This window comes from Cyphomyrmex costatus, unplaced genomic scaffold (genome assembly GCF_001594065.2).
Source record: "Cyphomyrmex costatus isolate MS0001 unplaced genomic scaffold, Ccosl1.0 scaffold1114, whole genome shotgun sequence".
Lineage (NCBI taxonomy): Eukaryota > Metazoa > Arthropoda > Insecta > Hymenoptera > Formicidae > Cyphomyrmex > Cyphomyrmex costatus.
Genome location: NW_017275080.1, coordinates 3,256 through 17,530, shown reverse-complemented (window position 1 = coordinate 17,530; position 14,275 = coordinate 3,256). Strand labels below are relative to the sequence as shown.

The 14,275-nt window shown below is 31.6% G+C and overlaps 1 protein-coding gene across 1 annotated transcript in view; it reads left to right on the top strand.

The window, feature by feature from the left end:
• LOC108776397 (DDB1- and CUL4-associated factor 8-like) overlaps window positions 1–2,092 on the top strand; it is a gene marked incomplete at its 5' end in the record, with an annotated part of 6,546 nt that extends 4,454 nt beyond the window's left edge. Inside the window, 5 exons of the mRNA XM_018543001.1 lie at window positions 140–308; window positions 594–801; window positions 1,083–1,213; window positions 1,307–1,429; window positions 1,910–2,092. Coding sequence (XP_018398503.1) covers window positions 140–308; window positions 594–801; window positions 1,083–1,213; window positions 1,307–1,429; window positions 1,910–2,092 — 814 coding nt within the window. The remainder of the gene's footprint in view (window positions 1–139; window positions 309–593; window positions 802–1,082; window positions 1,214–1,306; window positions 1,430–1,909) is intronic.
• Between the last annotated feature and the right edge of the window lie 12,183 nt (window positions 2,093–14,275).

Sequence of the window (14,275 nt, the reverse complement as noted above, 5' to 3'; positions counted from 1 at the left end):
TAGGATTCATGTTTGTATTAGTTATACTAATAAATTTTGAGTTTACATGATAAAAGTGTTTATTTTTGTTCTTTAATACACATGTTATATATACTAATATCCATTATAATATTAAATACATTTATGTTCATATCCATAGATTGCTCGATATAAAGAAATTTCGAAATAGTACGTTAACAAGTATACATTGTAATCCTTCTAATAGTAATGAAGTTTGTGTCAGCGGTCATTTTCCCTGCGTAAGGGTGTATGATCAGCGAAATATTTCGAAACCACTTTATCAATTGTGGACCACCAAGTATGACAAGGTATGTATTAGTTTGATTCAAACCTATTGCTGAAAAGTTTATCAATATTTAAAGAAATACTACAGGGTTTATGTTTTTTACATGAGTTTTAATTGAATGATGATATCCGTAGACTCGTAAGATATCTCGTAAGATTTAAAATCATAGGAAGTGAAAATGCCATATCGAGTCATTGTAACAGGATGTTAGTGTTAATTATAATTGTGTGAATTTATGTACCGTGTATGTAGTTTTCCTTGCGACGATTGATGAGTTTTAATTACATATGTAATTTAAATGTATTAGATGGATTATTGTGACGCCTATGCAACAATCGCCATGTATAATCACGATGGGACAGAGATTCTCACATTGCGTGATTTTTCCAAAACATTATTATTTGATAAATCAATGTGGTCATGTGAAGGAAATTTGAATCATACATTATTTGAAAGCAATCAATTTAGTTCTGTACCTGGTGTACCTGCTGAGGTAGCCGAGAGATATACTAGACGTAATTATATTAATATTATATTCCCGGTATTTTAATTTTTTTTATTTTTAGTGCTCTTTATTTTAAGTATATTTCGAACGAGAAGTAGCATACAGTAACATTATTGAATGGTTTATTTGTTAATTAATTTTTATTCTTAGATCATTGTTTAAAGATTTTTTTATGTACATTTTTCATATTTCTTTCGTCTATGTAATTGAAAAAGCGACGCTTTAAATAATTATAATATGATTTATTAATAGTAGATATTAAGTTGTCTTAGTTATGTGTTGTGATTGCAGTTATACTTGGAATCAATTTTCTCGGACCTAAAAGTGAATTTATTATATCTGCATCCCATCTTGGTGATATATTCATTTATGACAAGAAGAAAAGAATTGCGGCACAGTGGTTGATAGAAGATTACAAATTCGTAAAGTGTTTTCATTTTGTGCATTTGATAAACAAATGTTTCTTCTTCGTAGTATGTGTTGCACAAAATAACTTTTATTCATTTAATGTATAGATGTGGAGACATCACTGCGTAGGTCATCCCCATATTCCTATCATTGCAACGGCAAGTGGGTCCAATGTCCTGATATGGATGCCTTCGAGCAATGAAGATACAACAAAATCAATATTTAGAACTGTATGTATAGAATTATCTGTGTTTTTTTTTTGCCTTTCTTTTTCTTGCTTAATCATATAATTTAATAAATAAATAACATAATTTTTAAAACAACGTCACTAAAATAAGCAATATATTTGAATACAATAAATTAGTGGCATCAATAAATCATAAAATTATGATTTATGCACTTCCTGTTCTTCACAAGTACTTACATCAAGTTCAGTACAATAGAAAGCAAGCATATAACGATTTCTCAAGTTACGTCTGGATAAATGGGTCAAAGGTAGGATTGTCTCGCGATTGGGCAATCTACATTATACAAAATAGTTTATGAGGGCAGATGCTTCAAGAGGCACGTAGATCATATCCGCGCCTTTAGTGAGAAAAAAGCTGAGGACCAGTCTAATGGCACGAGGCCAAAAGAGAAGGATAAGCCTCGTAAAGTTCATTTTTATGATAACGATATCACAAACATTCCACAATAAAGCTAATTTGCAGGTACCACCGTCACCACGAGGACCACCTTCACCACCGATTCCGTCCACTCCAGAGGAGCGTTATTGGACATTACCCGCAACTCCACCTTCACAAACGTCTCCGCCACATCGAGTACAGTCACCTCAAATCGTACGGAGATCTACGAGACCTCGCCACCCTCCACTACGTTATACACCAAGCTAACGGCATTGTCCTTAGAAATCCATGTACTCTAAATACAAAAAAGGGAGGAAGAGTATCGTATATGCAACTTACCATCAGCGATCGTTAACGGTAACTACCGTTACTAATTATCGCATTTTGAAAGTAACTCATTACAGTTACCGTTACTCGAAAGGTAACTTTTCGTTACTTTTCCGTTACTTTATCTGAAAATGTACTTTTGCAGTATTTTTTGTTCAAACGTTAATAAAAGCGATATATACATATACAGCATGTATAACACTGACACTATGTATAGTTTAATTTTTTTTGGATTTTTTTTTAAACACAATTTCGAAATTCTCAAACCAGTAAAATATACGCAACAAACTGAGATATACATATGTCCGATATATCACATAGAAGATAGAATTGCAAAATAATTTCTGAAATAATGCTATTGTATATATTTCTTAACTCAAAGATCACTTCAGGATCGCTACAGCCCCGCTAAACAAAATTAGGTTGCAACAACGGTTTTGAAACGTTAGATTCTTACTATGTGACATTTCGCGTTTTGTCTCATTTACGTTTTGATAACGTCCTAGCAACCAGAAATGTCCTGAGTCGATTACCTTACGTATGCGACGTCACATCTGCAACGTTCTCGCGATATTTCTAAAACTTGCCTGTTTTACTTTACATAGATACGTCACATTTGCAACGTTTTAGCTACATTTCTAAAACTTCCCTAGTTACTGTTAGATTGTTAAAATAAGTATTATTAATTAGCATCAATTTTAGAATAAAATCGTGAAAAAAAAATTTTCCTCGATATAAATTTTCCTAAATTCGAGAATTAATTTTTTTCATGATGCATCCCAAACGGTCACCCATCCGAAGTTGTACCACGCCTTGCATGCTTAACCTTGACATGGTACGGGAACTGCTATACTTCGATGACCCACGAATCTGTATGTTAAAGTCTGTATAATTGTGATATATCTGTTCAATGGAAATATTAAAAACGGATGGTTTATGTGTTTATATGATAGTGTATGTATGTATTAGTGTATGTATCATTTCCGCAAGTGCAGAAATGTATTAGGCGAATAGTTACTATTGGATCCAATATTATTCAAACTATTGGAGTCATAATAATAACTATTGAATCATCAATAGTAACTACTGGAGTCTCAGTAGTAACTACTGGTAACCTAACCTAACCAATAGTAACTATTGATTCTTAATAGTATTTTTCTGTAAGGAGTAAAATATTAAATATTTAAGTAACGTTGGGGAATTAACGTTTCAGAATTGTAGCATATATTATGTTGTTGCGATGGGATAAAAGTTAACGTTTCAAAGGAAATATTGATGACACGTGGCGAAATGAATATTTTAAAAACATTATATATATAACGTTGAAGCAATGTTTTCAAAGTTGCAAAGAAAATGTTTTATACAAAACGTTACTTCCATGTCACGAAATGTTTCTTATGTGACGTTCCGAATGGTCACGTTTAGTCACGTTTAAAGCGAAAATGCGACGTTTCTGGCATGTTCCACGGAATGACACAAATAAAACGTTATTTTTAATCGTTTACGCAACCATTTATGAACCTATACATACAAAATGTTACAAACTTACTATATTACAGTGAAAATGTAACGTTTCCTGAAGGTTTCATGTTTAGCGGGGCAGTTGACAACTATGTTAAGATATTTCAGGAATTTTTTAATACTTTTTAGAATACTAGAATATTATATAGGATTGTATAGAACTATCTGAAATACAAAATAAGTTAAAAATTAAAAGATAAATTAAGAAATACACATAATCTATATTACAGCTATATTTTTACTTAATCTATACTTTTATCTGTAAATCAAATATTTTGATAGAAAGAAAATTATAACGCTATAATTAAAATGTATAACAGAAATTTTGCAAAAAGATGTGTGTTTTGCAATTACTCGACAAACATGTACACAGAAATGTACAGAGTAAAGTTACACTGCACAATTAGAACAAATGTGTACGATGTTTAGATTAAGTTAAACTAAATGCTTGTACGCCTGTATTAAATAAAAACATTCAATGTACAACCACATTTATAGCTGTCGGAATTAATAATATGTAATTGTTATGGTATGACAGAATAACGTGTCCAATCGTATGCAAAGTAACGATAAAAGTAACTGTAAAATTCGTTACCGTTATCCAAAAAATGTAACTACGTTACAGTTACCAAAAAAAAAACAAACGCTGTTACCAGCAAAGTTACTAAAAAAATAACTTGTAACCAATTTCGTTATAAGTAACGAGTTACTTCCATTCCGTGATATATAATATATTTATCTCATTTTAAGTGTAAAAGTATAAGCTGTGTAAGCAAGGCAAACAAACTTATTATTGCGTCATAGATACTGTATGTCGATATTAAGGGGTTATATGTACTCGTGTTGGTCGGAAAAAAACATTTTTTTTATTGCATATTCTATAAGTACATAGTCTCTAGAAAACTCTCACCAAATTTCGCAACGATCGGAGCATTAGTTTCGAAGATATAACTATTTATAGCGCGACGTTGCTGTTGTGTCGTGCATCTGCCGCTCGGTATAATAAAAGCCAAAAGAACGGAAGAATGGCTCGAAGACAGCACAAATCGATGTTCTGGAGGCTGCGGAGGATGCAGAAGGGGTACAATATGGTCCCGGAATCGACAACTCGATGTAAGTTTAAATAAATTAATTTCAAACATGAAAGAAACTAAGTTTAAACTAACGCGATTATCTCGAAATTGTGATTTTTTGAAAATGCCTTTGCGTTGGACACGATTATTAAAAAACTATCAATCCGATCAATGCGAATTTTGAACCACTTATTTATTATGATAATAGCTAGTTAATGAACGAAGGATTTTCAGTTTTGTAACGTTCGCCGAAAAATATGTACAGGCGGCGAACGTCACTTGCGGCAACGCGAGGCGGTTGTCATAACAACCGTCTAGCGTCCCGCTCCGAGGAAGTAATCACGCTCTTATCGCGTGATTACCAGCTGTAGCGATCCTTCATGCGCGCGCGCGCACTAACTAAGATACTTGAGCGAATTAAAAGTAAAAACAAATAAAACAGCACGTAATCAGATGGCATAATTTGGATAAACATAAAAACTATATACTAGTGCAAAATAAAGCACCAATGCTAAAATATACAAGATAAGTATTGTTTATCCAAAACCAGTAATTAAACTTGCTATAAAAACAACATCAAAATGATAAATATAATAGTAGCTACAACCACCAATTACTTCACTCTTAAGTATCTTAATTTAAATAAATAAAATCCTTTTAAATAAATAAGGAATAAAAGCGACGAGGCATATCGAACCCACACAGAGAGCCGATACATTAGGCACAACTGCGTCCATAAAAACTCAGGCCATCGTTTCGGTGAATTGCCATTTCAGCAAATTATAAATCGAATGCAGAAATTGTAGCGCGATGTCGTATCTTGTGGGGGTTGCGCCCATCGATGTGTGATCTCTTTCATTAATTCCAAATAAATGAAAATCAATTGAACTAACTAATAGAAAGATCTAGAGTAAAATCATAAATAAGTTACACATTGAAGGGTCAATTCCCCTTACCGCTCAGCATCACCACTTGACATAAACAGAAGTTCCGAGAATTTTCCAGACAATTCTGGAAACAGAAATTCATGATGTAACTTCCGGAAAGGACAATCCCCCTTGTCCTCGCGGGGATCACCCCCTGATTTGTATATAAACCGTGTCCGCTAAGAGCGCAACGCACTTCGTTTCCGAGAAACTTATTCACACTTCGTTTATCGACCACTTCGCTTTAGAGCTAGCACTTTCTTTTGCGCATTTCGTAGATACAATAATTATAATCGAAGTTTGTGTTTCGGGAGCATAGTAGCGAATTGTAACTCTAAATTCGATATTCATCATTCTTTTTCTTTCTTTTGTGAATAGTTTTTTTTTTGTTCCCTTCTTCTTTTCGCGGAATTCATATTTGTACATATATATCTCTATACATATACATATATTACATAAATATATCTAATAGTGTAAGTGCCATATTAAAATCTCAGTTCTTATGCTGTAAATTCTTTTTTTGTTATTTTTTTTTCTTTTCTCTTCTCTTTTATAATCTGTGAAGTGGCTAAGTGTTTGTGATCGTCTGTGGTGTCAATACTTGTTTTCAAGGCTTGGATCTTCGGAGAGCCATAACTTTGTGAAAACATGTTACTTCGGGGGCCTCCCTGGGATGCCGCTGTGAGTTTTGAGACAAACTCCGGCCGCCTATGGGATCAGGCTGCAGCGGCTTTCCGCATTAAAAAGCCGCCCCACGTTTCTCCTGGGGACGCCATACTGTGTTAGTTCGTGGGTCAGACTCGAATCTCAAAATGGAGTTCGAGGCGCGCGGGGGCCTTTCCGGAAAGGGCCGCTGTCGGTTTTGAGATAAATCCCAGCCGTCTACAGAGCGGGGCTGCAGCGGCTTTCGGTAAAACAAAAAGCCGCCCCTCACTCCTTCCGGTTACGCCTCTCCCCGGTATTAGCGATTCGTTTTTTTTGTTAGAACAAAGGCTGCACATGGCCTCAGCTCTCGCGAATCCAAGTTCTACGATCCAAATGACTATGGTTGCAGGAGCGGGATATTTGCGCCCCTGCCAAACCCATCGTATCATATCGCCCAAATAGTGTTGGCGAAACCGGCCTCTCGCTCGTCGTCCGTGCATCGTATTCAAAAGGCGGACGTAACAGTTTAATCAAAAACTTTTTTTTTACAGCAAAAAACACGAAAATTGAATACCTTGAAAAATGAACTTTTTGTTTAAACCGTCGCTATTTTTTTAATAATTGAAATTTTGACAAATCCTTCGTTCATTAACTATAGATAATACAATATACTAAATACAATATACGAAATCTTTTTACATTTTGATTTCAGATGATCCGTTCTCGAGTTATCTTGTCCACCGCAAGAGTTACTGAAAACTAGGCACTCTAGTGCAACAGCTGCAGTTCCGCCATTTTAAAATACTTTATAACGAAAGAATTTGGCATGTACTTCAAAACATGTACTAAATGAGATACCATTAATAGTTTTTAAATAAATTTTTGTTTTGCTGTCGAAAAAAAATCGTGATAATGTTGTCATTTTTCGTGCTGCAAGTGTATACTATAACCCCTTAAATTGACTATTTTGTGTCTTTTCTAGTATCTTCATTTCTACAACTTAAATCATTCTACCGTCAATGACTACAATGATAGTGATTATTCCGACGATTCCTACAGTCAGTTGGAAGATAGTGATAGTTAGTCGGAAGACATCTTTGGATTAGGGTAAACCCGGCATATACGCCGCACCTATCAAAAACTTAATTTATCAATTATTAAAACAATAATTTCATAAAATAAGCATAATCCCACACACAGGTTCTTATTCGTGATAAATTATTATAACGTAAATAATTTATTCATATTAACGACTTAAAATTCATATAAACGTTTCGGTCAATAAAGTGACCATCTTCAGTATAAATTTGAAATTATATAAAATGAACAAAGAGAACTTAAATTAGTCAATTATTCGCTTACATTAATAACAATGCGATTTTATTCTTCTTGTTTCATTCTTCACAATTACCTATCGTTTGCAACCAAAGTACGTTAGCTTGTGTCATCGTGATAAACTTTCGTCAGAATTATAAAATTTTTGGACGAACCATAGTTACCAGACTGTATAATTAATCGCAATATTATAGTAACAATTAACAGCAAGTAATACAATTCTTATATTTTAATTAATAGAGACCCATTAAAACGAACGACTAACTGTACAAGGAAATTCTAATAAGTTTCAAAGAAAGAGGTTTTATAGATCAACTCACATATAGAAAACTATTAGTCACAGATGGTGTGTTGCCGAGAGCTTATGGTCTCACAAAAATACATAAGACAGGTTTTCCTCTTAGAATGATTGTGAGTTGTATGAATAGTCCTATGTATCCTTTCTCTAATTTTTTAAAAGAAATTATTGAAAAAAGTATCACAAATACAAAAGGTTACACTAAAAATAGTTTCGTATTAGTTGAAAAATTAAATGGCAAAAAGCTCGATTCTAATTATGATTTAGTTTCATTTGATGTTGTAGCTATGTACACGAACATTCCAACTGATTTAATAATGCAAAGTACTGATAAAAGATGGAATACCATCACAAGACATACTTCAATTTCGTTGGAAGAATTCGAAAAAGCTCTGAATCTTATTATTAATTCTACTTATTTTAAATTTAATAATAAATTTTATAAACAAATTTTCGGCATGCCTATGGGCTCTCCATTATCTCCGATATTGGCTGGTCTTGTAATGGAGGATTTAGAAACTGAGATTTTATCAACCATAGATGTAGACATTCCGATATACCAAAGATATGTCGATGATATATTATTAGCAATTCCTAAGAAGGATATTGAACGAGTTTTTAACACTTTTAACTCTTATAATAACAGAATTAAATTTACACTGGAGTGTAGCATTGATGATTGGATCAATTTTTTACATGTGAGTGTTGGTGTTGAAAACGATAGACTTCCCTTTGACATTTATAAAGAACCGACTAATTCTGGAAGGTATATCAACTTTTTTTCAAATCATCCAATGTCATAAAAAGGGTGTCATAATTTCCTTGATTGATCGAATAATTTTATTATCACATCCTAAATTTCATACTAAAAACATTATAGAATTAATCAAAACATTACTTAATAATGCATATCCTTTAGAATTTCTATTTTCTTCTATCAAAAATAGAATTAATAGCATAAAACATTATAATAATAATAAAAATAATATAACTAATGGTGGTATTAAAGAAATAAATAATTACACTTTACAGTTCCATATCACAAAGATGTCTCGGAAAAATTCAAAAACATTATGAATAATTCAGAAAATTCTATTGCTTATAAACCGATTAATAGGGTAATTATGTACTTTAGGGGACCCAGCTCCGATGACCTTGATCTTGACATGTGTTGTCAAGGTCACGATTCTGAGTAACCTTGCCTTAACAACTAGATGGCGGTCTGTTATAGTTTCTGAGATATTTAGACCAAATGTCTAATTTCGTATAATACAAAAATTAAAAAACCCAACAAATTTATACCTTTGAAAACTAACCGCAAAAATTTGATCCTTCCTAAATTAAAACGATTACCTAACCACAAAATAGAAAACCCAATAAATTTCAACCTTTGAAAATTATTTCCAAAAATTTGAACTTTTCTAAATTAAAATGATTATCTAATAATGTAACATAATAATTTAAACCTTTAATACTTTAAATGATATTATCTAATATAATATATAATGACCACGAAAAGTAACTGATATATTACTAAATGTGCCAGTTCAAAGTGAACATACATTATGTTATTTTCTATGTTATGTAGCACGAAAAATAAATGAAAACTACAAAAATTGAACCTTTCAAAATTAAAACGATTACCTAATCACAAAATAAAAAACCCAATGAATATCATCCTTTGAAAATTGACCCCAAAAATTTGTACCATTCTAAATTAAAATGATTATCTAATAATGTAACCTAATAATTTAAACCTTTAATACTTTAAATGATATTATCTATAATATATAATATATTACCACGAAAAGTAACTGATATATTACTAAATCTGCCAGTTCAAAGTGAACGTACATATAACGAATATTTTCTATGTTGAATATGTACCACGAAAAGGAACTGATAGATTATTCAAGGTGCAAATTCAAATTGAACATACATACATATAAGTAAAACAGATTACAATTTGTATATTACAGTTTTCTAGAAAATAACTGCAATATGTTATTCTTACAATTAGTGCACAAAATATAAAAGTTGGTTATTGAGATTTAATTTGAAATTTATACTAGACCGTACAATAAAAAATAATTGCTTGTAATTTCAGAGTATCAATTTGTTAATGACTCAAAAAAGAACATAGGAGATGTGTCAATAGGAGATGTGAAAATCGACGAAGAGATGATTTTATTCAATATAGGGATGGTATGATTTGTGAACGCGATTCTTTTAGTAATTGGCATTCCCAAAGTGCTATTTTTCACACTTTTGATACATTCAGAAATTATGTTGTTCTTATTTTTGTAAGGAAGTGCAAATCCTTCACCTAATTGTAAAAAACATTGAAAATTTTGAGGAATGTCTATTTTAGTTACATTTAAAAACCAATTCTTTCTGATGGTGGATAACGAAAAAGAACTAGCGTTGAATGATTTAGGTGAGATAAAAATTGGATCTGGATTTGGTACTTCATTTCGAATTGAACTTTCAGAATTAATAATGTCTTTATTTTGAATACAATTCTTAGGTGGATTGTTGTGTATGTGAGGATTATATTGGATAGGTGTGATATTATCTAATGTCTTTTTTTCTTTTTTGAGAGTGAGCCATTCAAGTTTGAAATCGAATCTCTTCTTTTCTCTAATAAAAAATGATTTACATTCTTTCTCCTGAGTATTTAAAAACTCATCACTAATCTTGATAGGTAAATAGCTGGAAAGATTGCTCACCGTATGGAACAACAAAACTCGAAGACGATAATTTTCTCTGTGTGTATCGTTAAGTTCTATCTGTAATATTTTTTTAAGAGACGTTTCTTTCAATTGTGCAAATCTGTTAATACAAGTTTGATTGTGTAGTGTTATGTAATTTTTACTCGATCCATCCTATTTCCCAGAAAAAAGGTGTCATATTCTCACTGGTTGACAGAGCTTATATATTATCTGACTATAGGTTTCACACCAAGAACATAACTTTTGTCATTAATATCCTTTTGGATAATGACTATCCCTTACCGTTCATTTTTGAAAATATAAAACAACGTATTAAACAATTAATCAAAATAAAACATCTTTCTCACAAAAACTCTACTGAAACAGTTAACAGTGAAGTACCCACTTCCTGGCTTACGGTACCATTTATACCGTTTCATACAAACAAATTTAATACAATGTTGTATATAAAATCTCTTGCGGAGATTGTGATGCGTCTTACGTTGGACAGACGAGTAGACAACTTAAAACTAGAATCGCAGAACATAGGAATCACATTCGACATAACACGTCTACACGTTCTGTTATCACTGACCACAGGTTGCAACATGACCATGAATTTTGTTGGGATGATGTTGAGATATTAGACGAAGAACCGTGCTACAGAAAACGTATAATTTCGGAGATGATCAATATAAAAAGACAAAATAACAGTTTGAATTTACAAACGGACACAGAAGGTCTCCATTATGCATATTATCCCATCATAAACAAAGTTTAACTTTGTCGTTTTGTAGTCTGTGTCAGTTGTCATCGAGCATTCATTGTGATAACACGTTTTAATTATATTTGTCAGATGATTTAGTATATGAATTTTCTGTGAAATTTGTAACAACAGTATAATCAGTTTTTATAATTTTTATATATTGACGATCTGATTTTTATTGATATACATTTTTTAAGTTTTTGTGGGGATAAAATAATGATGTCCATCTCTAAAGGTTAGACAGTTTTATAATTTTAACACAATTTATACATAGAATGAGATTTACTAATCGTTTGTTAATTTATTTTACTTATTAGCTTGTTTTTTCATTCGATCTATCAATCGCTTGGTCAACTATAAGACATGGAGATGTTCACATTAGATTTTTCCAATTAATTAATAACTTTTAATTATCATGATGTTACTTCTGAGGATGGCTCAATCCGAGAGCCGAAACGTTAAGTAGTATATGGAATTTTGTAATCATTTTTGTTTTTTCTTTTTTTTTATTAATCTATAATTCAGAATTATGTAAGATGATATTTCATTATATATGACAGTTATGTTTTATCTATCGTTTTAAAAATTTATTTTGTATGACTCTTACAACGTCCTTTGCTCATTCCGTTTGTTGTTTATTAAATTTAAAATAAGTAGAATTAATAATGAGATTCAGAGCTTTTTTGAATTCTTCCAACGAAATTGAAGTATGTCTTGTGATGGTATTCCATCTTTTATCAGTACTTTGCATTATTAAATCAGTTGGAATGTTCGTGTACATAGCTACAACATCAAATGAAACTAAATCATAATTAGAATCGAGCTTTTTGCCATTTAATTTTTCAACTAATTCGAAACTATTTTTAGTGTAACCTTTTGTATTTGTGATACTTTTTTCAATAATTTCTTTTAAAAAATTAGAGAAAGGATACATAGGACTATTCATACAACTCACAATCATTCTAAGAGGAAAACCTGTCTTATGTATTTTTGTGAGACCATAAGCTCTCGGCAACACACCATCTGTGACTAATAGTTTTCTATATGTGAGTTGATCTATAAAACCTTTTTCTTTGAAACTTATTAGAATTTCCCTTGTACAGTTAGTCATTCGTTTTAATGGGTCTCTATTAATTAAAATATAAGAATTGTATTACTTGCTGTTAATTGTTACTATAATATTGCGATTAATTATAAGAGTCTGGTAACTATGGTTCGTCCAAAAATTTTATAATTCTGACGAAAGTTTATCACGATGACACAAGCTAACCTACTTTGGTTGCAAACGATAGGTAATTGTGAAGAATGAAACAAGAAGAATAAAATCGCATTGTTATTAATGTAAGCGAATAATTGACTAATTTAAGTTCTCTTTTTTCATTTTATATAATTTCAAATTTATACTGAAGATGGTCACTTTATTGACCGAAACGTTTATATGAATTTTAAGTTATTAATATGAATAAATTATTTACGTTATAATAATTTATCACGAATAAGAACCTGTGTGTGGGATTATGTGTTATTTTATGAAATTATTATTTTAATAATTGATAAATTAAGTTTTTGATAGGTACGGCGTATATGCCGGGTTTACCCTAATCCAAAGATGTCTTCCGACTAACTATCACTATCTTCCAACTGACTGTAGGAATCGTCGGAATAATCACTATCATTGTAGTCATTGACGGTAGAATGATTTAAGTTGTAGAAATGAAGATACTAGAAAAGACACAAAATAGTCAATTTAAGGGGTTATAGTATACACTCGCAGCACGAAAAATGACAACATAATCACGATTTTTTTTCGACAGCAAAATAAAAATTTATTTAAAAACTATTAATGGTATCATTTAGTAATGTTTTGGAGTACATGCCAAATTCTTTTGTTATAAAATATTTTAAAATGGCGGTACTGCAGCTGTTGCCCTGGAGCGCCTAGTTTTCAGCAACTCTTGCGGTGGACAAGATAACTCAAGAACGGATCATCTGAAATCAAAATGTAAAAAGATTTCGTTAGTATATTGTATTATCTATAGTTAATGAACGAAGGATTTGTCAAAATTTCAATTATTAAAAAAATAGCGACGGTTTAAACAAAAAGTTCATTTTTCAAGGTGTTCAATTTTCGTGTTTTTTGCCGTAAAAAAAAAAGTTTTTGATTAAACTGAAAATCCTTCGTTCATTAACTAGCTATTATCATAATAAACAAGTGGTTCAAAATTCGCATTGATCGGATTGATAGTTTTTTAATAAGATCGTGTCCACCGCAAAGGCATTTTCGAAAAATCACAATTTCGAGATAATCGCGTTAGTTTAAACTTAGTTTCTTTCATGTTTGAAATTTATTTATATAAATTTACATCGAGTTGTCGATTCCGGGACCATACTGTACCCCTTCTGCATCCTCCGCAGCCTCCAGAACATCGATTTGTGCTGTCTTCGAGCCATTCTTCCGTTCTTTTGGCTTTTATTATACCGAGCGGCAGATGCACGACACAACAGCAACGTCGCGCTATAAATAGTTATATCTTCGAAACTAATGCTCCGATCGTTGCGAAATTTGGTGAGAGTTTTCTAGAGACTATGTACTTATAGAATATGCAATAAAAAAAATGTTTTTTTCCGACCAACACGAGTGCATATAACCCCTTAATATCGACATACAGTATCTATGACGCAATAATAAGTTTGATTGCCTTGCTTACACAGCTTATACTTTTACACTTAAAATGAGATAAATATATTATATATCACGGAATGGAAGTAACTCGTTACTTATAACGAAATTGGTTACAAGTTATTTTTTTAGTAACTTTGCTGGTAACAGCGTTTGTTTTTTTTTTTG